The sequence below is a fragment of the Colius striatus genome, chromosome 21 (assembly GCF_028858725.1).
Source record: "Colius striatus isolate bColStr4 chromosome 21, bColStr4.1.hap1, whole genome shotgun sequence".
NCBI classification, from domain to species: domain Eukaryota; kingdom Metazoa; phylum Chordata; class Aves; order Coliiformes; family Coliidae; genus Colius; species Colius striatus.
In genome coordinates, this window is record NC_084779.1 from 3,099,269 (window position 1) to 3,125,623 (window position 26,355).

A 26,355-nucleotide genomic window follows, 5' to 3' on the forward strand; every position below is an offset into this window, starting at 1 on the left:
AAAAAAAAGGCATGAATAAATTAAAAGCAACAACACACACAGAGAAGCACGGGGGGGTATCTTCTCTATCCATCCCCCCAAAAAATACATGCAACATCCACAAAAATAGGTACGTTCAGCTGCAATTAACTTTTCCATTAAACCATCCAGGGGAGAAAAAAGAGAAAATCCGGCAAAATGGGGATTTTTCCTGGCTGTGTCCCCCCCTTTTCCTCCCTTTTTTTCTTCCCCCCCCCTTCCCCTTTTCCTTCTTCTTCCTCCTCGCTGAAAAGGGGGTGGGAAAATAAAATAATAGTAATGTTTTTAAAAAAAGAGGTGGAAAAAGGCGAAGTTTGGCGTTAAGTGAAGTTGAAATCCTCGACCTGGGAGGGAGATTGGGGGGGGGGGGGGAGGGGAGTGGAGGTGGCTTTTTTTTTTCCCCCCAGACAAAAAGGCCGAGGGGATGGGGATGGAGGGGGGGGGGGGGGGGGGGTTGGGGGGGGGGGGGAAGGGGGGGTTTGCGCCGGCCGCCGGGAGCTCCCCCCCCCCCCCTTCATCCGCCGCCTCTCCACATTCTCAGACGGTTTTATTAAAATTCGCAGACAAAAGGAAAACAAAAATGGCAGCCCCGGCTTATTTTTTAAAACGCTAGGACGGGGACGCCATATTCTGCAGATCTGCGAGGAGGGGAAAGGAGGGAGTGGAGGGAGGGGGGGGGAGGTGGTGTGGTTAAAAAAATATATAAATGTTTAAAAAAAAAAAAAAGATAAAAAAAATCATTTAAATAAAATACCCCCAAAACGCAGCGCGCGGGGGGGGTGGGGGTGTGAGGCCGCCCCCCCCCCCGTCGCCCCCCTGCTCCTACCCGGGGGGGGTGAGGGGGGGTGAGGTGGTTTACAGGGATGGACGGGGGGGGGGGGAAGGAAGGGAAGAGGAAAAGGAAAGGAAAAAAAAAAAGGGGGGGGGTGAGGAAAAAAAAAAAAGACACTTCCTATACCAACAGCCATGCTGCCCCCGCCGCGTCCCGCCGCTCCGCCGCACGGAGGAAGATGGAGCCCGCCCGCCCCCGCCCGCCCCCAGCCGCCCGCCCAGCCCGGGACGCGGCGGGCCCGGCCGCGGCGCCGCCTTCGCCCCCTCGTACCGGGGCGGGAGGGGTTGGGCTCCCCTCCGAGCCCCGGGGTCGCCTCGGACACCCCCATTGAGCTCAGCCCCTCGGGTCTCCTCAGCTCCCCCAGTTCTCCTCGGTCCCCTCAGTGTCCTCAGACATCCCGCCCTCAGCTTCCCCTCAGACCCCCCCCCCGGATCCTCTCAGACCTCAAGTCCTCTCGGCTTCTCGGATCCCCTCAGTCCCTCGAATCCCCCTCAGCCCCTGGAGTCCCCTCAGCCTCTTCGGCTCTCCCAGTTCTCCTCACTCCCCTCAGACATCCTGCCCTCAGCTCCGCTCAGACCCCACGGGTCCCCTCCGACCCCCAAGTCCCCCTCAGCCTCTCAGATCGCCTCAGCCCCTCGAGTCCCCTCAGCCCCTTCAGCTCCCCAGTTCCCCTCACCCCCATCAGTTCTCCTCAGGGCCCCTCAGATCCCCTCAGCCCCTTCAGCTCCCCCAATTCTCCTCACCCCTGTCAGTGCCTTCAGACCTGACCCCTGCACCCAGTTCCCCTCACTCCCATCAGCTCTCCTCAGGCCCCTCAGATCCCCTCAGGCCCCTGGGTCCCCTCAGGCTCCCTCATGCCCCTCAGTGCCTTCAGACCCCCAGATCCTCTCAGCCCTCAAGTCCCCTCAGCCTCTCAGATCCCCTCAAGTCTCCTCAGCCTCTTCAGCTCCCCCAGTTTTCCTCTCCTTCCTGTGCCCTCAGCCCCCCTGCCCCCAATTTCCCTCAGGCCCCTCAGTCTCCTCAGCCCCTCAAGTCCCCTCAGCTCCCCCAGTTCTCCTCACCCCCTTCAGTCTCCTCAGTCCCCTCCCTGCCTCCAGTTCCTCCTCATTTCTCCCAGTTCCCCCAGTTCTTCTCAGCCCCCCTGGATCCCCTCAGCCCTCAAGGTCACCTCTGTTCCCCAAAATCTCCTCAGCCCCCCTGGTTCCACCAGCCCCATTAATTCTCCTCAGTCCTCACAAATCTCCTCAGCACCGTCAGTTCTCTTCAGCCCCCTTCTGTTTTCCTCAGTGCTCCCCAGATCTCAGCCTCCCTGGGCCATCTCAGCTCCTCAGACCCCTCAGACCCCAGGGTCTCCTCAGCTCCCCAGGTTCCCTCAAGATCCCTCAGTTCTCCTCAGTCCTCACAAATCTCCCCGGTATCCTCAGTTCTCTTCAGCCTCTCGCAGTTTTCCTCACTGTCCCCTAGATCTCAGCCCTCATGGAACTCCTCAGCCCCCTGGATCCTTCCTCAGCCTCCTGGATCCCCTCAGCCCCTTAGTTCTCTTTGTTCTCCACAAATCTCTTCAGGCCCCCATGGGTTCCCTAAGACCCCCCAAATCCCCTCAGCCTCCCTGAATCCCCTCAGGCCCCTCAAATCTCCTCAGCCCAAAGTCCCCTCAGTCCTTCTCTCTGAATCTGCAGCTCCATAGCCTCCCTCAGGTTATCCCCCCCACTACTTTACCTACCTCCCTAGTCCATTTTTGGCTCTGCACAGCCCCCTCAGGACTCTCCCTCCCCCTTCCAGTACCTCATCACCCCCGCAAGAGTCCCCCCATCTCCCTGGGAGCTCCCCAGCCCCGCTCAGGGTCCTCCTCTCACCTCAGGGTCTCCCCATCTGTGGGTCTCTGCAGCCCCTCTGGGTCTCCCCAGCTTTTGCAGCTCCTTGGGCCTCCCTACTTACCTTCTCCTCCCCACATCCTGTTCAGGAACATTGGGGTTTTTTTCTCTCATTGTTTTGTTTTGGTTGGTTTGATTAATTTAAATCTATTTCTCTGCTTTTTCACCATTTTATCTACGTGTTCCCATCTCAGCTCCTCACCTCAAATCAGCAGATATAGCATAGGGGAAGGAATAAGAGGGGAAATCCCATCTGCTTCCCCTCTGAGGTCCAGGGGGTGACAGTGCTGCTGAGATTTCAGTTTAAAAATCATTCAAAGAACCCCAAAAAAAACCAATCTGGGGATTTTCTTTTACACTTTCCCAAAACAATTAGTCATGGAGGGTGATGGAGAAGAAAGAAACGTCCTGAATGGGTGGACCAAAACGACAGACCAAAATGATGCTTCCAAGAGAGAGATGGGGATGAGGGAAGGACTAGGGACAGGACGAGATGGGATGGGATGAACTTCCAAGAGGTCTCTGCCAAGTTGAGGGTGTTAATCTGTAACTGTCCCAGGCATCTCCTGGTTTGGGATGAGGTCTCCACTGAGGTTTGAGCATCCATCTGCAGGCGCCCTGGGTGAGCAGAGGGGCTGGAAGACCCTGGGGATGGTCCTGGCCAAGGCAAGGATGCTGGAGCAGTGGTGTTGTGATGGTGCTGGCTGTGTCCCCTAGACGTCACCACTGCCTCTTCAGCATCACAACCAGCTCACTACCTGGGGATCCCCTCATCACCCAACGTTTCCTCATTTTGGAAGGTCTATTAATTATCCATGACTCGACCAAGAGCTTGAACCAACAGCTCAAAAACTCCCCTTTCCCCTGATCTTCAGATTTTAACCCCTAGCAGTTGCAACCCAACGCTGGCTGTCACTCCAAAAACCAGACACAAGGAGCAGACAGAACATCCCGGAGCCTCTTTGATGTCCCTTAAGCCACCCACGTCCTACTTCAAGCTCCCCCTCGTTGCAGGGAGCAGGGGGAGTTTCATCGACACTTTCACTTCTGCTGCTGGGATTTTTCTCTCTTTTGCTCTGATAACGAAACTGGTGGTTTCAAACCACTGCACCATTTTTAGGTGATTCCTGGCTTCTGGAGGGTGACTGTCCAACCCCAAATCTGCAGTGGGAGGACAAGTTCAGCTTAAAGGGCATCTGCCAAGTCCTGGTGAACATCTGGGACTGTCCTTGTTAAGACTGGCTGTGATATGCAACGCTCTGGGCTCTTTTTTTTCCTGACTCTATGTTGGGTGGATTTAATCTCTGGGGTGGGAAAGGGGCCCCTTTCCTGGGGAGGGGGCTGGTATGCAGAGATTTGGAAGAAAAACCCCTAAAAACAATAAAACTGTGCCTGTCTCCATCCCAGGTTGCAAAATGGAGGAAATAAACTCTCACCTTCTGAAAAAAAAAACATGGTTGCAAGGCTGGTTTTGCCCCTGGGATAGATTCGACCGCGATTAAGAGCAGGGGAAGGCAGGAACAGAGGTAAATCAGCGCTGTAAATCATCGCCACGGGGGTTTCGGCAAAGCTACACCTGCACATTTCCCCCTGGCACGGCAGCTCCTTCCCATTTTGGCATCACGGGGAAGCCAAATCCATCGGCACTTTGTAAAACTCCCCCCTGGCTGATTCAGTGGGGGGAAGGAAGATGTTTGCAGGGGTGTCCAGGAGTGACAATGTGATGTGACACTGCTGAATAGCTTCTTTGGTGTCCCAAAAAGCTTTGTCCTCAACCTCAGGGCAACGGGAGGGAAATCCTTTGGGAAACACCTCTCTGCAACCCCTCCATCCCACCTCTTCCAGCACCAGAAACCCCTCGCTTCCTGTAAAAACACCGGGGAAAGCCTCCACCAGCCGCCCCAGAGGAGGATCCCGGGTGATGGGTGACCATCGGTGACGCCGGTATTCCTGGTGCTGCTTGGGATGGATGGGTAAAAATCCTCATTCCCAGCTTTTCGGGGTCCTGAACCCATAAAGTGAGTTTTTCACCCCAGATCCACGGCAGAGCTCGGCGCTGAGGGCCTCGCTGATGCTGGCAGAGGTTTTGGTGTGTTTGGCTGGGCAGAAGGGAATAAAGGTGCATGAGTTTCCCTTCTCCCTGCGAATGGCAAGGCCGTTGGGTTCTAATTAGGTAATGAGTTAATTAGGATTAATTAGTTAATGTTTGCAAAGCAATGCGGAGACGATAAGCACCGGCATGGGGCGGCTTCTCTGTGAAACACAACTTCCCTACCATGCCTTTGAGGGGGGGTCCTCAAACTGAGCCTGGGCAGGGTGGGTTTGCCACCCAGCAAGAAGAGGGGTTGAAACGGGGAGCGCTGCGCCTCAGCTCTGCCGGGATGGCGGCACACACGCCCAGAGCCAAGCGGGCACGTCGTGGCGTGCCCATCCCGCCGGCAGCTCATCCGGTGGCGGGCGGGAAGGGAGGAGGAGGAGGGTGGGAGTGTGTATGTGTGTGTATGTGTATGTGTGGGGAGGGGGGGAAAATTCCAGCACGGTGGCTGGAGGGGCCTCCCTTCCCGCCGGCGCACGCGGCGCACGCGGCACACGCGGGAAGGAGATGGGTTTTCCCTGCCCGGCGGGTGCATCGCTGAGCTTTGCCGGATCATCCAGACCCTCGCCCACGTCTGGCATCTCCCAACACGCCAGAGCCAGGAAGTGGCTGTGTGCACCCCCCAAAAAATACCAAGACTCAAGGCCTGGTGGTGCACACCCCCCCCCTCCTCCCCTGGGGTTCCCGGGTGGTAATGAAGCCAATTTACTAATTAACAGGGATTAATTTCCCTGGTTGCCCAAACACACCCATCCCGCGGTTTCCCTTCTTTGCCGGGTTGGCAATCCCGGCAGGATAATGCTCTTCATCGCCCCAGTCTTGGGGTACTAATTAAATCCCGAGCCGTTAACGACCCGCAATGGGACGCCCCCAGGTGTGACTCAGAACTGGGGTGAAAAAGGGATTTTGGGGTGAAAAAGGGATTTAGGGTAAAATTGGGGGCAAAAAAGTGTTTCCACAGCGCTGCCTGAGCCACTGTCACTTGTGGTGGCCCCTGTCCCTGGTCTCCAGGGGTCCCCTTGTTGCTCCGTCAAAGGGGGGTGGGCACGGAAAGCCGAGGGGTGGACAGAAGGACAGATGGAGGGACGGGACAGAGGGACAGGAGGACGGCTGGACAAACGGATAGGTGTAGGGACTATGGGACGGCCGGGGAGATGGCTGGAGAAACGGACGGATGGCGGAGCGGTCCCTTTAAGGCGCTGCCACTGCCCCTTTAAGCGCCCCCCCCCTCCCCCCCCCTCGCGGGCGGGCGGTGGTGCGCGCCGGTGGGCCGCGCCGCGCGGGGGACAATGGGGCGGGGGCGGTACCATTGTGACTGCGGGGGGGTGGGGTGGGGGTGGGCAGGAAGTGCCGCGCGGATACGCCCCCTCCTCTTTGCCCAGTCCCTCCCCCCGCCCCCCGCCCGGCGCGGCGGGGTGTGCTGAGGGGGCAGCGGCGGGGTCGCTCCCACGGGCACACCGGCACCGGCACCGCTGGGTGAGGGCAGCGGGCACGGAGGGGAGGCGAGGGGCGGCCTCGAACCTGGGGCCTTGTCGGCGCGCGGAGAGGGGGGGGGCGGCCTCGAACCCGGGGCCTCCCGTAGCAGCCGCACCCTCGGGCTCCCCCGTATCAGATTCACCCCCAATCTCCCCTCTGTTGCCACCCCGTTGTATTTCCCCCCACCATGGCTCCCCCGTATTACCTACATCCCCAATCCCCCCTGCATTGCAACCCCCCATTGCATCCCGACTCCCAGTTCCCTGCCTCTCCAGCCCTCCCCATTGCATCTGGACCCACAGTTCCCTCCCACTGCAGCCCCCCAGCCCTCCCCATTGCATCCTTACCCCGATTCCCTCCCTACCCCAGCCGCCTCAGTGCTCCCCATTGCCACCTGAGCCCCAATTCCCACCCATTGCAACTCCCCAGCTCCTTCATTAGCAGCCTCACTCCCAGGCCCCCTATTCCCCCCAACCCCCCAGGACCCCTATTTACCATCTTCTCCCCCTCAGCCTCTCCTCCAGCCCCGAGCCATGGCGTGCAGCCTGAAAGACGAGCTGCTGTGTTCCATCTGCCTGAGCATCTACCAGGACCCGGTGAGTTTTGGCTGTGAGCACTATTTCTGCCGCCGGTGCATCACCGAGCACTGGGTACGTCAGGAGCCTCAGGCCACCCGGGACTGCCCCGAGTGTCGCCGGACCTTCACGGAACCCACGCTGGCCCCCAGCCTCAAGCTGGCCAACATCGTGGAGCGTTACAGCGCCTTCCCCTTGGATGCCATCCTGGGTGCCCAGCGCAGCCCTTTCCCTTGCAAGGACCACGAGAAGGTCAAGCTCTTCTGCCTCACTGACCGTGCTGTCGTCTGCTTCTTCTGCGATGAGCCCGCTGTGCACGAGCAGCACCAGGTCACCAACGTGGACGATGCTTTCGAGGAGCTGCAGGTGGGTCCATCCATCCCTGATCACAGAACATCATCCTTGCAGCATCCCCTGCCCTGAGCTGCTCCTCTCAGCTCCTTTGTCCCCTCTTGTGTCAGTGTTGGCTCTTGTCTGTCTGTCCCTAAACCCTTTCTGTCCCCATCAGGGTCAGCCCTGTGGCTTCCTCACATCTGTCTATCTGTCCACGGTACTTCTGTGCCTGCCCCCATGGGATCCCCCCGGTCTCCATCCACACTCTAGACCCCAAACCAACTGGCCGTGCATCTCTTGAGCACAACCCCATGCATCTCCCCCAAGTACAACCCCTCCTAAGCCATTGCCCAGCCCCCCCAGCTCTGCCCTGGATAGGACTCCCATGCCGACAGAGTCCCACAGTGCCCCTGCCACCCCCTGCACCCTCCTTTCCCACAGCCCCTGGGTTTTGGCAGGAAAGCTGCTCACTGGGATCCCTTTTTCCTGCCTTCAAATCCCCTCTTTTATGTTCTTTTTCCCTCCCCATCTCGCAGCGGGAGCTGAAGGAGCAGCTCCAGGGGCTGCAGGAGAGTGAGCGCGGCCACACTGAAGCCCTGCACCTCCTCAAACGGCAGCTGGCTGAGACCAAGGTACGAGCAGGGACGCAGCTGGGACCCCGGAGGGGGCTGGAGCCAGACCCCCTCCTCTCCCCCCAACCCTTCCCCGTGCCCCCTTCACAGAGTGGCTGCAGGAACACAGCCTGGATTGGGATCAGTCCCATCCCCCCCATCTCTGAGCCTCACCAACTTGATTTTGGATCCTCCACAGACCCCAAACCCCACAGTTTTGTGGATTTACCCCATTTTTTTCCTTCCCTGGTAGCCCAAAACCTACCTACGGGTTGACAAACTCGCCTGTCAAGCTGCTTCTCCCTTTTAGTGCCTTCAGGGCTGCTTTGCTTTTATCTTTGTAATGAGTTTTTATTTTATGTTTGTCTCCTCCTCCCCGCTCAGGGCTTCAGCTTTCAGCAAGGTTCAATGTTCTCTCCGTCGGTTCAATGTTCTCTCCATCCCTGCCAGCACCAGGGAGGGGGTTGTTTAGGAGTCAAATATCCATCCTTGGGGCCTTCCAGCCGTGGGAGCCGTGGGGTTGGTTTGGTGGGAGGGATGGATTCATGGGAGGGCTCAAGGGTAGGTTTAGGGGATGATCCTGTACTTGTAATCCCCACAAGTCCTCAGCCAAGAGCCTGCGGGTGACCATCGGGGAGGCTTTCGAGCGGCTGCACCGGCTGCTGCGGGAGCGGCAGAAGGCCATGCTGGAGGAGCTGGAGGCCGACACGGCACGGACGCTGACCGACATCGAGCAGAAGATCCAGCGGTACAGCCAGCAGCTCCGCAAGGTGCAGGAGGGCAGCCAGATCCTCCAGGAGCGCTTGGCCGAGGCCGACAAACACGTCTTTCTAGCCGGTGTTGCGTCGCTTTCTGAGAGGTGGGTGGCAGTGGGGGGGACACCAGGGTCCCCCCCAGCATTGTTCTGAGTCCCCACATCACCTGGGTCACCCCAAGGCCCAAGCTCCAGGCTGGGGCAGAGGGGCTGGAAACTGCTGCAGGGAAAGGGCCTGGGGGGGTTGGTGCCAGGGGCTGAACAGCAGCCAGCAGCGTGCCCAGGGGGGCAAGAAGGCCAAGGGCAGCCTGGCTGGGCTCAGCAGTGGGGTGGCAGCAGGAGCAGGGCAGGGATTGTCCCCTGTGCTGGGCCCTGGGCAGGCTGCAGCTCCAGGGCTGTGTCAGTGCTGGGCCCCTCACTCACTGCCACAGGGACACTGAGGGGCTGCAGCGTGGCCAGAGCCGGGCACAGAGCTGGGGAAGGGGCTGGAGCACAAGGGGCTGGGGAGGGGCTGAGGGAATGGGGGTGTTGAGCCTGGAGAAGAGGAGGCTGAGGGCAGCCAGCAGCACTCTCTGACACTCCCTGACAGGACGCTGCAGGGAGCTGGGGGTCGGGCTCTGCTCCCCAGCCATGAACGACAGGACAAGGGCAAATGGGCTGCAGCTGCCCCAGGGGAGGTTGAGGTTGGAGCTGAGGCAGAACTGTTTCCCTGAGAGGGGTGTGAGCCCCTGTGCCAGGCTGCCCAGGGAGCTGGGGGAGTGCCCAGCCCTGGATGGATCCCAAAGGCGTGGAGCTGAGGTGCTGAGGGCTGTGGGTCAGTGCTGGGCTGGGCAGGGTGAGGGCAGGGCTGGCACTGCAGCAGCTTCAAGGGCTTTTTAACCTCAGTGATGATCCTATGGTTCTATTCTATGTGCCTCATGTCTCCTTTTCAGGCTGAAGGGGAAGATCCACGAGACCAACCTGACCTACGAAGACTTTCCCACCTCCAAATACATGGGCCCGCTCCAGTACACCATCTGGAAATCCCTGTTCCAGGATATCCACCCCCGGTGAGGGCCGTGGGGCCGGGCTGCTTGCGGGGATCCCCACTGGGGCACGGGGATGTGACGTGATCAGAGCCACCTGCACTGGCTTTAGGGGCTTCCCTGATGCTCACCCCCTTCCTCTTTGTCCTCCCAGTGCCCGCAGCCCTGACGCTGGACCCCGGCACCGCTCACCATCGCCTGATCCTCTCCGACGACTGCACCATCGTGGCGTACGGCAACCTGCACCCCCAGCCCCTGCAGGACTCCCCCAAACGCTTCGACGTGGAGGTCTCAGTCTTGGGTTCGGAGGCATTTGGCAGCGGGGTGCATTACTGGGAGGTGGTGGTCTCCGAGAAGACCCAGTGGATGATTGGTTTGGCCCACGAAGCCGTTACCCGTAAGGGCAGCATCCAAATCCAACCCAGCCGGGGCTTTTATTGCATCGTCATGCACGACGGGAACCAGTACAGCGCCTGCACCGAGCCCTGGACCAGGCTCAACGTCAAGAGCAAGTTGGAGAAGGTTGGGGTCTTCCTGGACTATGACAAAGGGCTTCTCATCTTCTACAACGCCGACGACATGTCCTGGCTCTACACCTTCCGGGAGCGCTTCCCTGGCAAGCTCTGCTCTTACTTCAGCCCCGGGCAGAGCCACGCCAACGGCAAGAACGTCCAGCCCCTGCGCATCAACACCGTCCGCATCTGACTGAGGGGGCCACAACCCCCCCTGGGGTTCCCCCCGTTGTTGGGTGGAGGTTGGGCTTGATCCTGCCCCAGGAACTGGCGCGGTGTGGGGCAGGATGCGGCCTTTGCACCCCCGTCCTCGCTGTCCTGTGCTTCCAGGGGGCCTGGCGTGGGCTGAGGGGGGCCGGGCTGCTGCAATAAAGGTGTTTGGAGAGAAGGGGCTGGGTGATGGAGACCCCCCCATGGGATGCGTGGCAGGGGGGATGGTGCTGGGTGGGATGGGGACAGCGTGGCAGGGCAGGGCATGGCATGGTGGGCTGGGCTGGGGCACGGCGCGATGTGCTATGTGGACTGTGCCGTGCCATATGCACTGCACCAGGCCATGGTGTGCCAGGCCAGGGCATGCAGACTGTACCATGCTGTGGTGCTCCATGCCATGCCATGGATGCTGTGCCATACATACTGCACTGTGCCATGGTGCTCCATGCTGTGCCATGCATCCTGTGCCAGGCTGTGCCGTGGATGCTGTGCCATGGTGCTCCATGCCAGGCCATGCATCCTGTGCCAGGCTGTTCCATACAAACTGCACCGTGCTGTGGTGCTCCATGCTGTGCCATGTCATGGATGCTGTGCCATACATACTGTACTGTGCCATGGTGCTCCATGCCAGGCCATACATCCTGTGCCAGGCTGTGCCAGGGATGCTGTGCCATACATACTGCACTGTGCCATGGTGTTCCATGACAGGCCATGCATCCTGTGCCAGGCTGTGCCATGGATGCTGTGCCATGATGCTCCATGCCAGGCCATACATCCTGTGCCAGGCTGTGCCAGGGATGCTGTGCCATACATACTGCACTGTGCCATGGTGTTCCATGACAGGCCATGCATCCCGTGCCAGGCTGTGCCATGGATGCTGTGCCATGGTGCTCCATGCTGTGCCATGCATCCCGTGCCAGGCTGTGCCATAGATGCTGTGCCATGCTGCACTGTGCCATGGTGCTCCATGCTGTGCCATGCATCCGGTGCCAGGCTGTGCCATGGATGCTGTGCCATACATACTGCACTGTGCCATGGTACTCCATGCCAAGCTGTGGTGTGCCATGCCATATGTACTGTGCTATGCCATGATGTGCCATGCCATACATACTTCAGATTGCCATGGCATACATACCACACCATGCCATGGTGTGCCAGGCCAGGCCATGCATACTGTGCCATACCAGATTTACTGCACTATGCCATGTTGCTCCATGCCATGGCATGCTGTGGTGCACTGTGCCATGCATGCTGTGCCATGCCATGGTGTGCCATGCTATGCCATACATACTACACTATGCTGTGCCATATGTACTGTGCTGTGCCATGGTGTGCCATGCCATGCCACACCAACCATACTGTGCCATGCTGTGCCACACCATGCATCCAGCACTGTGTTGGGGTGTGCAGTGCCAGACTGTGTGTTCTGTGCCATGCCATGCAGTGCTGTGCCATAGGTGCCATGCCATTCTGTATGTACAGCACTGTGCCATCATGCACCATGCTGTGCCAAGCCATCTGTGTTGTGCCATGCTATGCCATGCCATGCTCTGTGCTATGCCCTTGTGTGCCACGCTCTAGGCTCTGTGCTGTGCCAGACTGCACCATGCTGTGCCACACCATCCATGGTGCCCATGCTGTGCCATGGTGTACCGGTGCCACACTGCCACAGCCGTGGGGACATCAGGGGAGGGTCCACAGAGGGGGTGTTACCTGCTGGGCTGTGCAATGCAGATGTGTCTCTGTAGGGGGTGGGCATGGAGAGGGAGGCTTTGCTGAAGGGCCCTGTGAATCAGTTGGGATGTATGGGGGGGGCTATTCAGAAGGGAAGCTCTATAGGGGGTGTGATGTAAAGGGGGTGTGATATATAAGGGTAGGGTACAGAGGCAGCAGGCTGTCCATGGGATGTGATGTATAGGGGTGTGATACAAGGGAGCAGGCTGTCCAGGGGGTGTGATGTATAGAGGGGTTGTATAGAGGGGATGCCATACAGAAGGAGCAGGATACCCAGGGGTGATGTATAGGGGTGTAATAATATAGGGGTGCAGGATACCCAGGGGTGATGTATAGGGGTGTAATATAGGGGTGCAGGATACCCAGGGGTGATGTATAGGGGTGTAATATAGGGGTGCAGGCTACCCAGGGGTGATGTATAGGGGTGTAATATAGGGGTGCAGGATACCCAGGGGTGATGTATAGGGGTGTAATATAGGGGTGCAGGACACCCAGGGATGCAATATAGGGGTGAAGGCTACCCAGGGGTGATGTATAGGGATGCAATATAGGGGTGCAGGCTACCCAGGGGTGATGTATAGGGGTGTAATATAGGGGTGCAGGACACCCAGGGGTGATATATAGGGGTGCAGGCTACCCAGGGGTGATGTATAGGGGTGCAATATAGGGGTGCAGGCTACCCAGGGGTGATGTATAGGGATGCAATATAGGGGTGCAGGACACCCAGGGGTGATGTATAGGGGTGCAGGATATCCAGGGGTGATGTATAGGGGTGCAATATAGGGGTGCAGGCTCCCCAGGGATGATGCACAGAGCATGTGCCGCACATGAGGTGCGATGTGCGGGGGTGGGCTGGGTGCGGGTGCGGTGCCGGGCTCTGGGGGGTGGCGTGCGCGGCGCTGCGGGCGCTGCGGGGCTCGGGCTGTGTCTCCTCCCGGCCGCCAGGGGGCGCCGCGCGCTGGGTGATGGGGGTTGGCGCGTGCGCGCCAGGCCGAGCAGCCGAGCGCCGAGCGGGCGGGGCCCCGCCGCCGCCATCTTGGCCCGGGGCACGGCCCCGCCGGTAACCGGGAGCACGGGGGTGCGCGGAGGGGACCCCGGCACTGGGGGAGGGCGCAGGGGGGCACTGAGGGGCTGAGGCGCCCGGGGGGCCACGGGGATGGGGGCTGTGGGACCTAGAGGGGGCGGGACTGTGTGTTGGAGCGTGGGGAGACGGGGGAGCTGAGGGGTGCGGGGACATGGGGGTGTGGGGAGTGGCTGTGGGGCTCAGGGGGACGTGGGGGTGTGAGGAGTGGCTGTGGGGCTCAGGGGGACATGGGGGTGTGGGGGCTCCTGTGGGGCTCAGGGGGTGTGTGAGGGATTCAGGGTGCCTTATAGGGGTGTGGGGGGCTCCTGTGGGGCTCAGGGGGTGTGTGAGGGATTCAGGGTGCCTTATAGGGGTGTGGGGGGCTCCTGTGGGGCTCAGGGGGTCTGGGGGGGTGTGGGAGGCTCCTGTGGGGCTCAGGTGGTGTGGAGAGCTCTTGTGGGGCTCAGGGTGTCTATGGGGGTGTGGGGGGCTTCTGTGGAGCTCAGCGTGTCTGTGGGAGTGTGGGGGCTCCTGTGGGGCTCGGGGTGTGTGTGGGGGTTCAGGGTGCCTTATAGGGGAGTGGGGGGCTCCTGTGGGGCTCAGGAGGTGTGGGGGGGCTCCTGTGGGGCTCAAGGTGTCTATGGGGGTGTGGGGGGCTCCTGTGGGGCTCAGGGTGTCTGTGGGGGTTTCAGGGTGCCTTATAGGGGTGTGGGGGGCTCCTGTGGGGCTCAGGGTGCATGTGGGGGTGTGGGAGGCACCTGTGGGGCTCAGGAGGTGTGGGGGGGCTCCTGTGGGGCTCAGGATGCATGTGGGAGGCTCCTGTGGGGCTCAGGGTGTCTGTGGGGGTGTGGAGGGCTCTTGTGGGGCTCAAGGTGTCTATGGGGGTGTGGGGGGCTTCTTTGGGGCTCAGGGTGTCTGTGGGGGTGTCTATGGGGGTGTGGGGCTCAAGGTGTGTGTGAGGGATTCAGGGTGCCTTATAGGGGTGTGGGGGGCTCCTGTGGGGCTTAGGAGGTGTGTAGGGCTCCTGTGGGGCTCAGGAGGTGTGGGGGGGCTCCTGTGTGGCTCAAAGTGTCTGTGGGGGTGTGGGGGGCTTCTGTGGGGCTCAGGATGTCTTTGGGGGTGTTGGGGGCTCCTGTGGGGCTCAGGGTGTCTGTGGGGGTGTGGGGGGCTCCTGTGGGGCTCAGGAGGTGTGGGGGGCTCCTGTGGGGCTCAGGATATCCCAGGGTGCCCTGTGGAACCTTAGATTTGGGGGGGGATGTGTGCCAGGGGTAAAGCCACAGGCCCGAGGGGTCTGTCCATGGGCCTGGGGGCAGCACGGACGCACAGTGAGACAGATGAAGGGGGATGGTCTGCAGTGACCCCCCCTTGTCCCTGCAGTGACCCCCCTTGTCCCTGCCACCCCCCAGGCGCCAGCCATGGAGCCCAGCGGGGCCGGGCGCAAGGACAGGCCCAAGGGCCGGGAGCCCGCGGCTCGGCTGGAGAAAGCGCGGCAGAAATCGGCCCAGCAGGAGCTGAAGCAGCGGCAGAGAGCGGAGGTGAGCGCTGGGGGAGGCCCTCAGACACACACACACACACACAGACACACAGTGAGGGGACAAAACCTTCCCCTCCCGCAGATCTACGCCCTGAACCGTGTGATGACGGAGCTGGAGCAGCAGCAGTTCGACTCCTTCTGCAAGCAGATGCAGGGCTCTGGCGAGTGAGGGGCACCCACAGCCCCCTCCTTCCCTCCTCCTTTTCCTTCCCCCCACCTTCCCTTTGCTTTGTTATTTATTAGCTCACAAGCCCTGTCTTGGGTTTGCTTTGGCTTTGTTTTTAAATAAACCCTTGTGGTGCTGGTTCCAGGTTTCTCTGAGTCCTGCTGGCGCGGGGGAGGCCGGGGCCGGGGCCAGAGCAGCTGGGGCTGCTGGCTGCCAGCTCCGTGGCCCTTTGGCCACCACGGCCCCGGTGAGGGCAACTGGCTGAGCTGAGCCATGGGATGCAGGGGAGGGGGCAGGGGGGATGCAGCGGGGGCCTCATCCAGCTCTCGCAGCTGCTGGCGCTGCAGGAGCCTCCCCAGGGACCCCCCGAGTGTTGCTCTCGGCGCAAAGGTTTGACCTTCGCTTCCTTCCTCCACCCACACGCCCTCTCCTCCCAACCAACGGCCTTTCCAGAGGGTTCTGATCCCTTCCACCTCCCTCCTGCAGCCCCAGCCCGGAGAGGAGGAAAGAAAACACATCAGAGGGCTGATAGGGCTGCAGGATGGGTGTGATAAGCGGCCCCAAAGTGCTGCCAGCGAGTCTGGCCTTCAGAAACCAGCCAGGGGGCTGATTGGAGCCCTAGTGCTGGGCTCCCCAGCTGCAGAGAGACAGGGAACTGCTGGAGAGAGGCCAGTGCAGGGCCAGCAAGATGCTGAGGGGCTGGAACGTGTGTGTGAGGAGGAAAGGCTGCAGCCCTGGGGCTGTTCAGCCTGGAGAACAGAAGCCTGAGGGGGAAGCTCATCAACACAGGTACCTATAGGGTGGGTGTCAGGAGGACGGGGGGACCTTTCTGGTGTCTCCGCTGCCAGGACAAGGGGTGATGGGCATGAGCTGGAACACAAGTTCCACTGGCACAGGAGCAGAAAGTCCTTTGGTGCTGAGGTGAGGGAGCCCTGGCCCAGGCTGCCCAGGGAGGGTGTGGAGGCTCCTTCTCAGGAGGTTTCCAACCCCACCTGGACACATTCCTGTGCCCCCTGAGCCAGGGGAACCTGCTTTAGCAGGGATTGGATTTATCTCTAGAGGTCCCTTCCAGCCCCCAGCATCCTGGGCGTCTTGTTTTTGGGGTGTAAACCTCCCCCTTGTAATGATGTGGAGTGGGAGCAACACCCACATTGCATGTGTCCCCAGGCAGGGAAGGGTTTGGGGGTCTCCAGAGTGAGGCTGTTGCAGGGGGCAGGGGTTGTGCAGCGCTGGGCTGTGGGGAGGCTGTTTTGGCCCCCTCGGCTGTTTCCCTTCTCTAAACAGACTCCACTCAGGGAGGCGGCGACCGAAGAAGCAGCCCCAAGCAGCGAGGAGGAGGAAGAAGAGGAGGACCAAGGCTTTACTGAGTGTCAGGCAAAGGCAGGGCTCAGGCTTTGCAGCTCCAGACGGCGAAGGGGAAGAGGATGTAGGACACGGCCCAGGCAGCGCAGTAGAGAGCAGCCACGGCGGGCGGCGTGAAGAGCACGGCCAGCACACCTGCGGGCGGGAGAGCGCTGGGGTCTGCTCCTCCCTCCACCTCCCTCCCCACACCTTTAGCCCCCCTCACCCTCTCCCTTTTTTACCTCCAGCATAAACCACTTTCTTCCAGCGCTGTGACTCCAGCACCTTGTCGTGGGGGTACAAGCCTCGATCCACCATGCAGAAGATCATGGCTGCGGCGGCCAGGCGCAGCAGGGCTGCGCTGCCCCCCGACAGCACGAAGGTGCCCGCCAGCAGCGCCGAGGCGTAGGGACACGGCAGCCCACGGTAGGTGAAAGGGATCCCTGTGGAGGACACACCATGAGCTGGGGAAATCACCCCCTAAATCCCACCTTTCACCTAACGACAGCGTGGGGATCTCGCACCCACCCCTCGCCAAGCCCCGGGGCGCTGAGCTCACCGCTGGAGAGGAAGCAGAGGCGAGTGAACACGGCCAGCACGTAGGCCATGGTCAGTAGCCCATCCAGGATGCCCTGGGGCTGCAGCAGCAGGGCTGTGCCCAGCCCAAACGTGGTGAAGTCGGCAAAGTCGTCCAACTTGGCACCTGTGGGCAGCGAGCAAGGGGATAACGGGGTGGGGAAGGGGAGGAGGGAGCTGCTGGTGGGTGCTCGGGGCTGTGGGAGGGGGAGGGAGGATGTGACAGCAGGTCCCTGGGGTGGTGGGTCCCTGGGGGGGACAGGTCCCCAAGGCAGTGGGTCACTGAGATGATGGGTCCCTGAAGCAGTGGGTACCCAGGGTGCTGGGTCCTTGGGGCAGTGGGTTCCTGGAGTGACAGGTCCCTGAGGTGATGGGTACCTGGGGCAACAGGTCCCCAAGTTGATGGGTTCTTGGGGTAGTGAGTCCTTGGAGCAGTGGATCCCTGGGGCAACAGGTCCCCAAGGTGGTAGGTCCCAGAGGTGACAGGTCACCAAGGTGATGGGTCCCCAGAGCAGTGGATCCCTGAGGTGATGGGTACCTGGGGCAACAGATCCCCTGGGTGGTGGGTCCTTGGGGCAGTGGATCTCTGAGGCAGTGGGTCCCTGAGGTGTCAGGTCCTTGGGGCAGTGGATCCCTGAGGCTGTGGGTCCCTGAGGTGTCAGGTCCTTGGGGCAGGGGATCCCTGGGGCAACAGGTTCCCTAGAGTGATGGGTCCTTGGGGCAGTGGATCTCCAAGGTGGTGGGTCCCTGAGGTGACAGATCCCTAGGGCAGTGGGTTCCTGGAGTGGTAGGTCCTTGACTGGGCAACAGATCCACTGGGTAGGGGATCCCATAGGCAGTGGGTCCCTGAGATGACAGATCCTGAAGGTGGTGGGTCCCCAGGGTAGTGGGTCCCTGGGGCAGTGGGTTCTTGGGGCAGTGGATCTCCAAGGTGATGGATCCCTGAGATAGCAGATCCCCAGGGCAGTCCCTGGGGAGACAGGTTCCTCGGGTGGTGGATCCTTGAGGTGATGGCTCCTTGGGGCAGTGGGTCCCTGAGGCAGTGGATCCCTGAGGTGATGGGTAACAGGGGCAACAGGTCCCTGGGGTGGTAGATCCCTGGGGCAGTGAGTCCTTGGGGAAGTGGATCTCTGAGGTGATGGGTCCCTGGGGTGCCAGGTCCTTGGGGCAGTGGGGTGCCAGGTCCCTGGGGCAGTGGGTCCCTGGAGTGCCAGGTCCGTGGGGCAGTGGGTCCCTGGACTCACCCAGGGCCGAGCAGGCATCGAGCTGTCGGGCAACGGCTCCATCAGCCAAATCCAGCAGAAAGCCAACGAGCAGCAGCCAGCACGAGTGGTGGTATTGCCTGGGGAAGGAGGGAGAGGGCAAAAACTGGGGTGACCCATCTTTCCAACCCCTCCATTTCACCCCCTTTGTCCCTTTCCTCTCCCCAACCTGTTGAGGCTGCAGAGGATGGAGCAGAGCCCGGCCACCAGGTTGGCCACCGACAGCCCGTTGGCAGCGTTCTTCCGGATGAGCTCCAGCGTCCGGCCCCGACCCGTTTGCTCACTCAGAAACAGCTTCTTGGTCAACTGGAAAATACCTACAACCCACCATAACGGGCAGTGAAGAACCTTCTCCCCACCTGAGGAGTTCCCTAAACCTCCACTGAGGTAGCAGGGAAGGGACTGGAGATTTGAGGGTTTAGGGAGGGAGGGAAGGGGGGATGCTGCTGATGGCAGGAGCTGCTCCCCTCCTGGAGTCCCCCAAAGCCTTTGAGCAAAGCAGGGTGGTTGTGGTTTGGAGGGAACCCTCCCTGCCTCTGATCTACCCGAAATCAACCCCAACCAACCACAAAAAACTAGATGAAAAAAGGAAGGAAGAAATCCAAACCCCAGCTTAAGACTAAAAACCAGCCCCCGGGGTTGAAGCTCTAGGGATCTTATATACCTATAGGGCTAAGCTTTAGAGTTTAAGGCTTTCATGTCCTACTAGTGGGCTCTGTGCCCTGCCTTTGCCGTGGTCCCAAAGCCAGGCAAGCTGGGGAGATCCTTCATCTGCAAGAAAACAGGACGTCAGAGCAAACAACCCCCCCCCCAAGCCCTCCCCACCTCCCATTACCCGCTCCCGGCCGAGCCCCGGCCGCCTCAGCACCATCCAAACGCCTTCACAACGCCTTTTGGGGTGTACCAAAGGAAAAACAACACCCCCAAAAAACCCTCCCCTTAAGGTTCCAAGTAAACCTGAATCCTTGAGTTTGGGAGAGCTGCCGGGGCCGGCGGCGGGACGGTGACCTTTGGACACCGCGCCCCGGGCTGAGCCGGGCGGCTGGGATGGCAAAGCCACCGGGGCTGCCGCTCCCCCACCCTTTCCCAGCACTGCAGGGGGGTGGCTTTGGGTCCTCCCCCCCTTTTTTGTCCTTCTCCCCCCCCTTCCCCTGCACAGTTTGAAGGTTTCCAAAGAGAGAGAGAGAAAACCTAGTGATGTTGTGGCTCGCTGTCAGCAGCTCAGAGCAGGATGAGGCCCCCGGGGAGCCGTTACCGGTGCCACCACTGCCCCGGGCATGGGTGAGCATCACAATGCTCATTGTTGCCACCACACCCAACTTGCCCCTTCTTGCTGTTTCTAACCCTGAAAGCAAAAGGGGGGAGCAGGAGGCACCTTCCCAGCCCCACACCTTTGATTCTCACTGTTCTCTGAGAGTTTAATAAAGGCACTTTGGGACTTCATCCCGGGTGACGCCCCCAACTGTGTGTGTTACAGGGGGTCTCAAGCCCCCAGGGGAGTCTCACCCCCCCAGAGTGAAGGGGAAAAGGGGGTTCAGCTGGGGGAGGTGCAGAACAACCCCCTTTTTGCTGAGGTTACTTGGTTGTTTTCACACTTCTCTGCCCCAAATCTCCGAGCTGCGCTCACTCAACGCCCCTTCTTTTGCCTCTCGACCCCCCGAAACGGTGACTTTTGGGGTGAGGGGATGAAGGGGGAAAGGAGGAGATGCCTCGTGAAGGAGCCGAGTGGCAGGCTGGCACTTACCTGCTGGCGGTGACACCATCCACATGGCCGTGGCAGAGGGGCTTCCCCCCTCCCCAGCGAGGGGAAACTGAGGCAGAGCGGCTCAGCGGGCGCTCGCCCGGCCCGGCCCCGCGTTATATAAGGAAAAGGCTTCGGCGGCTGAGTCACCCCGTGGGGGTGGGTCCGGCCAGAGGACACGGGGGTTTTCAGAGGCGGCTGGCACCTCCAGCGAGGGAGGAGCTGCCCAGGGGGGGGCCCCGAGGGCCATGCCAGCCTCAAAGGCCCCGTGCCAGGCCCGCGGCACACGTGCCAGGCTGTGGAACCCATGCCAGGCTGGTAGCACCTGTGGCAGGCATGCAGCATGCATGGCTGGGGTTATGGCACCTGGGGCAGCCTTGCAGCACCCACACCGGGCTTGCATCACCCATGCCATGCTCACAGCACCCATGCCAGGCTTGTAGTAACCATGCCGTGCTCATGCCACCCGTACCCAGCTCACAGCACCTGTGCCAGGCTTCTAATAACCGTGTGATGCTTGTAGCACCCACAGCAGTCTCTCAGCATTTCTGCCAGGCTTGTACCACCCATACTCACCTCACAGCACCCACACCAGCCTTGCAGCACCTATACTCACTTTACAGCACCTGTGTCAGGCTTGTAGCACCCGTACCCAGCTCACAGCACCCATGTCAGGCTTGTAGCACCCATACCCAGCTCACAGCACCCATGTCAGGCTTGTAGCACCCGTACCCAGTTCACAGCACCCCTGTCAGGCTTATAGCACCCATACCTAGCTCAGAGCACCCACAACAAGCTTTTAGCACCCACACCAGTCTCTTAGCACCCACACCAGGCTAGTGGCACCTATACCCAACTCACAGCACCTGTGTCAGGCTTGTAGTGCCCATACCCATCTCACAGCACCCACATCAGCCTTGCAGCACCTATACCCACTTTACAGCACTTGTGTCAGGCTTGTAGCGCCCATACCCAGCTCACAGCACCCACACCAGGCTTGTAGTGCCCATACCCAGCTCACAGCACCCACACCAGGCTTGCAGCACTCATACTGTGCTCACAGAACCCATGTCATGTTTGTAGCACCCATATGATGCTTGTAGCACCCATAGGCACCTCTCAGTATCTGTGCCAGGCTTGTAGCACCCATGCCATGCTCACAGCACCCATGTCAGACTTGTAGCACCTATACCCATCTCTCAGCACCCACACCAGGCTTGCAGCCCTCGTACTGTGCTCACAGCACCCACACCAGGCTTGCAGCCCTCGTACTGTGCTCACAGCACCCACACCAGGCTTGCAGCACCCATACCCATCTCTCAGCACCCACACCAGGCTTGCAGCACCCTCACCGGCCCCCCTGTGCCACCGCCGCGCAGCAGCACCCGGGGCCGTTTCGCTGCCGGGGGTCGGGTCGGGTCGGAACCCGCCCCCTGGGCCGTGCGCAGCCCCCGCCGCCCCCTCCCTGGGACGGTGTCACGAGTCGGGGCGGTCTCAGCCCCACGGTGCCGATGCCGGGCTGCGGCGGGCAGGGCAAAGGTCCCGTGGCCACGGGGGGCAATAAAACTTATACAGCCCCGCGGGAATTTTCCACCCGGCTGTGTGATGGAATTAGGGGGGAGGGGGCTGCGGGGGGGGGGGGGTGGTAGCACCCAGCCCCTGCCGGGGGGGTCCCCGGGGTCGCCGGTGAAAGGGCTCTTTGTTGGTCGGTCACGCGCCGGCGGCGGCGGTTGCGGAGCGACGGCCCCGGGCCGGGAGGGCAAGAGAAGCCAAAGCCATGGGCATCGGTCCCGGGGGAGCGGGGAGGGGGGCACGGGCTGCGGAGGCCGGGCATTGCACTGGGGCTGGGTGCCCATCACCATGGCATCGGGGCACGTGGCTGAGGCCATCGCTGTGTCCTCAGGGGGCCCACCCCTGTGCTTGTCCCCGTGGCACCTGCGGGTCTCTGGGTGCCCGTTCCCATGGTATCTGGAGGGGTGCTGGATGCCCATCCCCGTGGTGTCTGGGCACTCCCTGGGTGCTCCCCACACCAGTGTGGCCAGTGCCATCTCTCATCCCTGCCACCCCCATGCCCACCCCAGCACAGGGACACGCGGGGTGCCAGAACTGCGGGTTTATTTGCCAGATGCCACCGCACTGGGAGGTTGTTGCTGCTGCCACACTCAGTTCTGGCTCACGATCTGGAAGGGAGAAGCTGCTCAGGGGAGTGCCCAGGCAGCACTGTGGCACACTCGTGTACCAGTGCCCTGGTACTCCAGCACTCTGCACCCCAACACCCTGGCACCTCAGTGCCCTGCAACCCCAGCACTCAGCACCCCAACACCCTGACACCTCAGTGCCCTGGATCCCCAGCACTCAGCACCCCAACACCCTGGCACCCCAATGCCCTGGAACACCAACACTCAGCACCCCAACACTCTGACACCCCAGTCCCCTGGCACTCCAGCACTCAGCACCCCAACACCCTGGTGCCCCAATGCCCTGCAACCCCAGTACTCAGCACCCCAACACCCTGGTACCTCAGTGCCCTGGATCCCCAGCACTCAGCACCCTAACACCCTGGCACCCCAGTGCCCTGCAACCCCAGCACTCAGCACCCCAATACCCTGGTACCTCAGTGCCCTGGATCCCCAGCACTCAGCACCCTAACACCCTGGCACCCCAGTGCCCTGCAACCCCAGCACTCAGCACCCCAATACCCTGGCAGCCTGACACCCTCCATGCTGATGCCCCAGTACCCCTGTGCTCTGATCCCATGGCACCCCAGCGCCCTGCACCCTTGTACCCCAGCACCATAACATCCAAGCACCCCAGTGCCCTGCTACTTTGTGGCATCCCACCACCCTATCACTATGGCATTTTGACACCCTGGCACTCTGACACCTCACTGCCCTGGCACCTCAGCACCCCAGTACCCTTCTGTCCAGGCACCTCAGCACCCCGACACCTTGGCACTACAGCATCTCACTACCCTGGCACCCCAGTACCCCAGCACCTTGCTGCCCTGGCACCTCAGCACCCTGGCACTGTGGCATCCCACTACCCAAGCACCCTGACAGCAGTTGCCTCAGCACCCTGGCACCCCCGTGCCCTGGCAGCCCGTCCCTCACCCCAGCGATCCAGTCCTCGAAGGCAGAGACGCGGGTGAACACCGTCGGCTTCTTGAGCGCGTTGCAGCCGAGCGCCGAGACGAAGCTGGCGATGCCATGAACCTCCCAGCGCCCGTCGGCAGCCTGGCAGTTCAGGGGCCCTCCCGAGTCGCCCTGGCACGGGGCAGAGGGGTGTCAGCACCGGGGGAGGGCTGCGATCCGCCCCCTCCCGCCGCCTACGACCCGACTCACGTTGCAGCCGGACTTGTCGTCGCCGCCGGCGCAGATCATGGTGTTGCGGATGGAGAACGAGCCCCACCAGTCCGAGCGGGTGCATTGCTCCCGGGACACCACGGGCAGCAGCACGTCCTGCAGCCGCTCCGCCAGCGGCCCCCCCGCTGCCCGCCGCCGTTAGCGGGGCCGGGGCACCGAGCCTCAGCCCGCCCACAGCCCTCCCGCAGCCGGCCGGCCGTCTACCCAGTCCCCCAAACATCCCTCCTCCTGCGTCCATCCCTCCGTCTCTCCAACTCTCTCCCCAGCCATCTCCCCGTCCATCCCTCCATCTCCCCAACCATCTCCTCCCATCTCCATCTGTTCCTCTCTCCCTCCAACCATCCCCTCCACCCCTCCATCCACCCCTCCATCTCCCCAACTATCCCATCTATCTCCCCATCCTTCCAACCACCTTCCCATCCATCCCCTCATCCACTCTTCTATCTCCTCAACCCTCTCCCCAACCATCCTCCCATCCATCTCTCCATCTATCCCCCCATCCTTCCAACCATCCCCCTATCATTCCATCCATCCTCTTATCCATCCCTCCATCTCCCCAACCCTCTTTCCCTCCATCCATTCCTCTCTCCCTCCAACCATCCCCTCAACCATCCCATCCCTCCCTCCATCCCATCCCATCCCATCCCATCCCATCCCATCCCATCCCATCCCATCCCATCCCATCCCATCCCATCCCTCCCTCCATCCCATCCCATCCCATCCCATCCCATCCCATCCCATCCCATCCCATCCCATCCCTCCAACTGTTCCCTTATCCATCTCCCCATCCTTCCCACCATCCCCTCCATCCCCCCCAGCCATCTCCCCCTGGCCCCTCACTCACTGCTCAGCCTGCCCCAGCCACTCAGGTAACAGGGGTACCCATTGGGCAGGATGGTGCCCGCGGGTGGCAGCTGCCCCACCTGCACCTCAGTGCTGAGCACCGCCGGGTGCTGCAGCTTCAGCAGAGCAATGTCATTGCTGTGCAGAGAGAACATGGGTCATGGGGGGAAGGGAAGGTGCTGGGGACAATGTCCTCAACCCCCCCGGGACCCCCAGAGCCCCCCAGAGCCCCCAACTCACCCGCAGGCTACACAGTAGCTTCGCCATTTGGGATGGACGAAGATGCCAGTGGAGGGGACGGGGATGTGCTGCTCAGAGCCCTCCTCAACACTCAGGTCATACTCACCCAGCACCACCTCGTATGTGCGTGAGGAGCTGCCCAGGGCACAGGGACATCAGGGGGCATTGTGCCTGGGGGCACCTTTCCATGTACCCAGCACCCCCTCCATGCACCCATCACAGCTCCATGTACCCACCAGTCCCTCCATGCACCCTGTGTCTCTGGTTACCCATTGCTGCAGCCCTCCCACACCCCTCCCTGCACCCTGCAATCCCTCTTCACCCCTCCTGCACCCTGCACCCCTCCCACACCCCTCCCTGCATCCTGCAATCCCTCTGCACCCCTCCTGCACCCTGCACCCCTCCTGCACCCATCCCTGTATCCTGCTCCTTTCCTGCACCCCTCCTGCCCCCCAGCACCCTGCATCCCCTGTTGCACCAGTGCCTGCACTATCTCTATACACCCTACACCCTTCCTGCACCTATTCTCGTGCCCTGCAACCTCTCTGCACCCATCCTGCAGCCCTCCTGCACCCTTCCTGCCCCCAGCACCTTTCCCCTCCCGCACCCCATCTTGCATCCATCCTGCAACACCCCTGCCCCCTAGCACCTTCTCCACCCCCTTGCACCCTGTCCTGCATCCATCCTGCACCACCCCTGCCCTCTAGCACCCTCTGCAACCCCTTTGCACCCACTGCCCCCATCCCTGCACCAATCCCTGTACCCCAGCCCCCCCTGCACACACCCCTACATCCATTCCTGCCTCCCAGCACTCTCATCTCCCTGCACCCTCCTGCACCCATCTCTGCACCCCAGCACCCCCCACACCCCTCTGCACCCCGTTGCCCCCCAGTACCCCCTGCACCCCCTCCAAAGCCCCATGCCCCTCGTTGCACCCATCCCTGCACCCTGCATCCCTTTGCACAGCCCCCCAGCACCCATTCGTGCCCCCCCAGCACCCATTCGTGCCCCCCCAGCACCCATCCCAGCCCCTGCCACGAGGGTGTCCCTCACGAGATGCAGTGAGCAGCTGTCATCACCCAGTTGGCCGCGATCAGGGACCCACCGCAGGTGTGGTGGAACGTCCCATTGTGCTCGTACCGCAGCGAGATCTGCAGGGACAACCCCTGGGTGGGTACCACAGCACCCATGGGTGCCCTTCTCACCCCGGATCCCCCCATCTCCCTCCACCCACTCACCTGCCAGGGCCAGCTGTAGGGCTCAGCGTCCTCCCCGTTGACCACACGGGACTCGGGGCGCGCCGCGACACGGCCGCCTGCGGGACACGGCACCCATCACCCCCCTGGCACCCAGCAGCCCACTGAGGAGGGGGGACACGGGTGGGGGAGGGCTTGGGGATGGGGTGAGGGAGCTGAGGGACACCTCACCAGCAACCAGCAGCAGGAAGAGGCCCAGCATGGTGGCCATGGCTCCGTCAGGCTGCAGCGGGGCAGCCGCCGGCTTTAAATCCCCCCCTGTATCAGGGCACCCAAGGGCACCCCTGGGAAAGGGGCCCTGGGCACCCACCTGGCTGCTGGGGTGGGGGGGTTAACCATTAACCTTGGCCTTGGAGGCACATGGCACCTGGAGACATACAGCCAACGGGGACCCTATAGAGCCCTGTGCCCCTATAGACCCCTGTGCCCCTATAGACCCCTGCCCTGCTGCCCCCCATAGCCTGTATAACCCCCATTGTGGCCCCTGCAGCTCCCACTGGATCCCTTGTAGCCCCCCTGTCCTTGCTGCCTCCCATAGTCCCCATAGCCCAGCCACTCCTCTTGCCCCTGGTGCCCCCCATAGTCCCTATAACCCCCCATCATGTCCCCTATAACACTCTTCATGTCCCCTATACCCCTCCTGCCTCTGGTGCCCCCCAAAGCCCCTATAGCCCCCCCACAGCTCCCACTGCATCCTCTATAGGCCCCACTGCTCCTGCTGCTCCTTGTGCCCCTATAGTCCCTTGTGCCCCTACAGGTCCCATATTCCCCCTGCCCCTACTGCCCCCCTATAGCCTCTATAACCCCCCCACACACCATGTGCCTCGTACTGCTCTATGCTCCTGTTATCCCCATGTGGCCCCTACAGGGCCTGGGGCCCCCCATGGACTCAGTGCCCCATACTTGCCCCCTTCCAGACCCC

At 61.5% G+C, this 26,355-nt stretch overlaps 5 protein-coding genes across 7 annotated transcripts in view; 2 read left to right on the top strand and 3 right to left on the bottom strand.

The window, feature by feature from the left end:
• ZNF362 (zinc finger protein 362) overlaps nucleotides 1–1,014 on the bottom strand; it is a 13,441-nt gene extending 12,427 nt beyond the window's left edge. The window contains exon 1 of the mRNA XM_062012763.1: nucleotides 977–1,014. The gene's annotated coding sequence lies outside the window, so the exon portion shown is untranslated. The remainder of the gene's footprint in view (nucleotides 1–976) is intronic.
• Nucleotides 1,015–6,205: 5,191 nt separating this feature from the next.
• On the top strand, nucleotides 6,206–10,490 carry ERMAP (erythroblast membrane associated protein (Scianna blood group)). The gene is made up of 6 exons (XM_062012966.1): nucleotides 6,206–6,295; nucleotides 6,808–7,236; nucleotides 7,740–7,835; nucleotides 8,417–8,673; nucleotides 9,501–9,615; nucleotides 9,747–10,490. The coding sequence occupies exons 2-6, from the start codon at nucleotides 6,829–6,831 to the stop codon at nucleotides 10,296–10,298; spliced, it is 1,428 nt and encodes a 475-aa protein (XP_061868950.1). The 5' UTR covers nucleotides 6,206–6,295; nucleotides 6,808–6,828; the 3' UTR covers nucleotides 10,299–10,490.
• A 2,558-nt stretch (nucleotides 10,491–13,048) lies between these two features.
• SVBP (small vasohibin binding protein) lies at nucleotides 13,049–14,952 on the top strand. 3 transcript variants are annotated; one of them, XM_062013084.1, is made up of 3 exons: nucleotides 13,049–13,127; nucleotides 14,519–14,647; nucleotides 14,729–14,952. In XM_062013084.1, the coding sequence occupies exons 2-3, from the start codon at nucleotides 14,528–14,530 to the stop codon at nucleotides 14,813–14,815; spliced, it is 207 nt and encodes a 68-aa protein (XP_061869068.1). In that variant the 5' UTR covers nucleotides 13,049–13,127; nucleotides 14,519–14,527; the 3' UTR covers nucleotides 14,816–14,952. The 3 variants fall into 3 exon arrangements, with proteins under 3 accessions (XP_061869068.1, XP_061869070.1, XP_061869069.1); XM_062013086.1 differs by having other exon boundaries at nucleotides 13,050–13,109; XM_062013085.1 differs by having other exon boundaries at nucleotides 13,057–13,127; nucleotides 14,490–14,647.
• Nucleotides 14,953–16,172: 1,220 nt separating this feature from the next.
• On the bottom strand, nucleotides 16,173–19,760 carry TMEM269 (transmembrane protein 269). Its single transcript, XM_062013254.1, is given in 7 exon segments — nucleotides 16,173–16,309; nucleotides 16,396–16,596; nucleotides 16,713–16,856; nucleotides 17,974–18,071; nucleotides 18,161–18,308; nucleotides 19,247–19,336; nucleotides 19,736–19,760. Coding segments are annotated over 7 exon segments (843 nt in total).
• Nucleotides 19,761–21,842: 2,082 nt separating this feature from the next.
• CELA3B (chymotrypsin like elastase 3B) lies at nucleotides 21,843–25,644 on the bottom strand. Its single transcript, XM_062013213.1, has 8 exons — nucleotides 25,605–25,644; nucleotides 25,416–25,492; nucleotides 25,231–25,328; nucleotides 24,178–24,312; nucleotides 23,939–24,075; nucleotides 23,074–23,219; nucleotides 22,843–22,995; nucleotides 21,843–21,912 (listed from the first exon to the last, which is right to left on the bottom strand). Exons 1-8 carry the CDS (start codon nucleotides 25,642–25,644, stop codon nucleotides 21,895–21,897), a joined length of 804 nt encoding a protein of 267 aa, XP_061869197.1. The 3' UTR covers nucleotides 21,843–21,894.
• Between the last annotated feature and the right edge of the window lie 711 nt (nucleotides 25,645–26,355).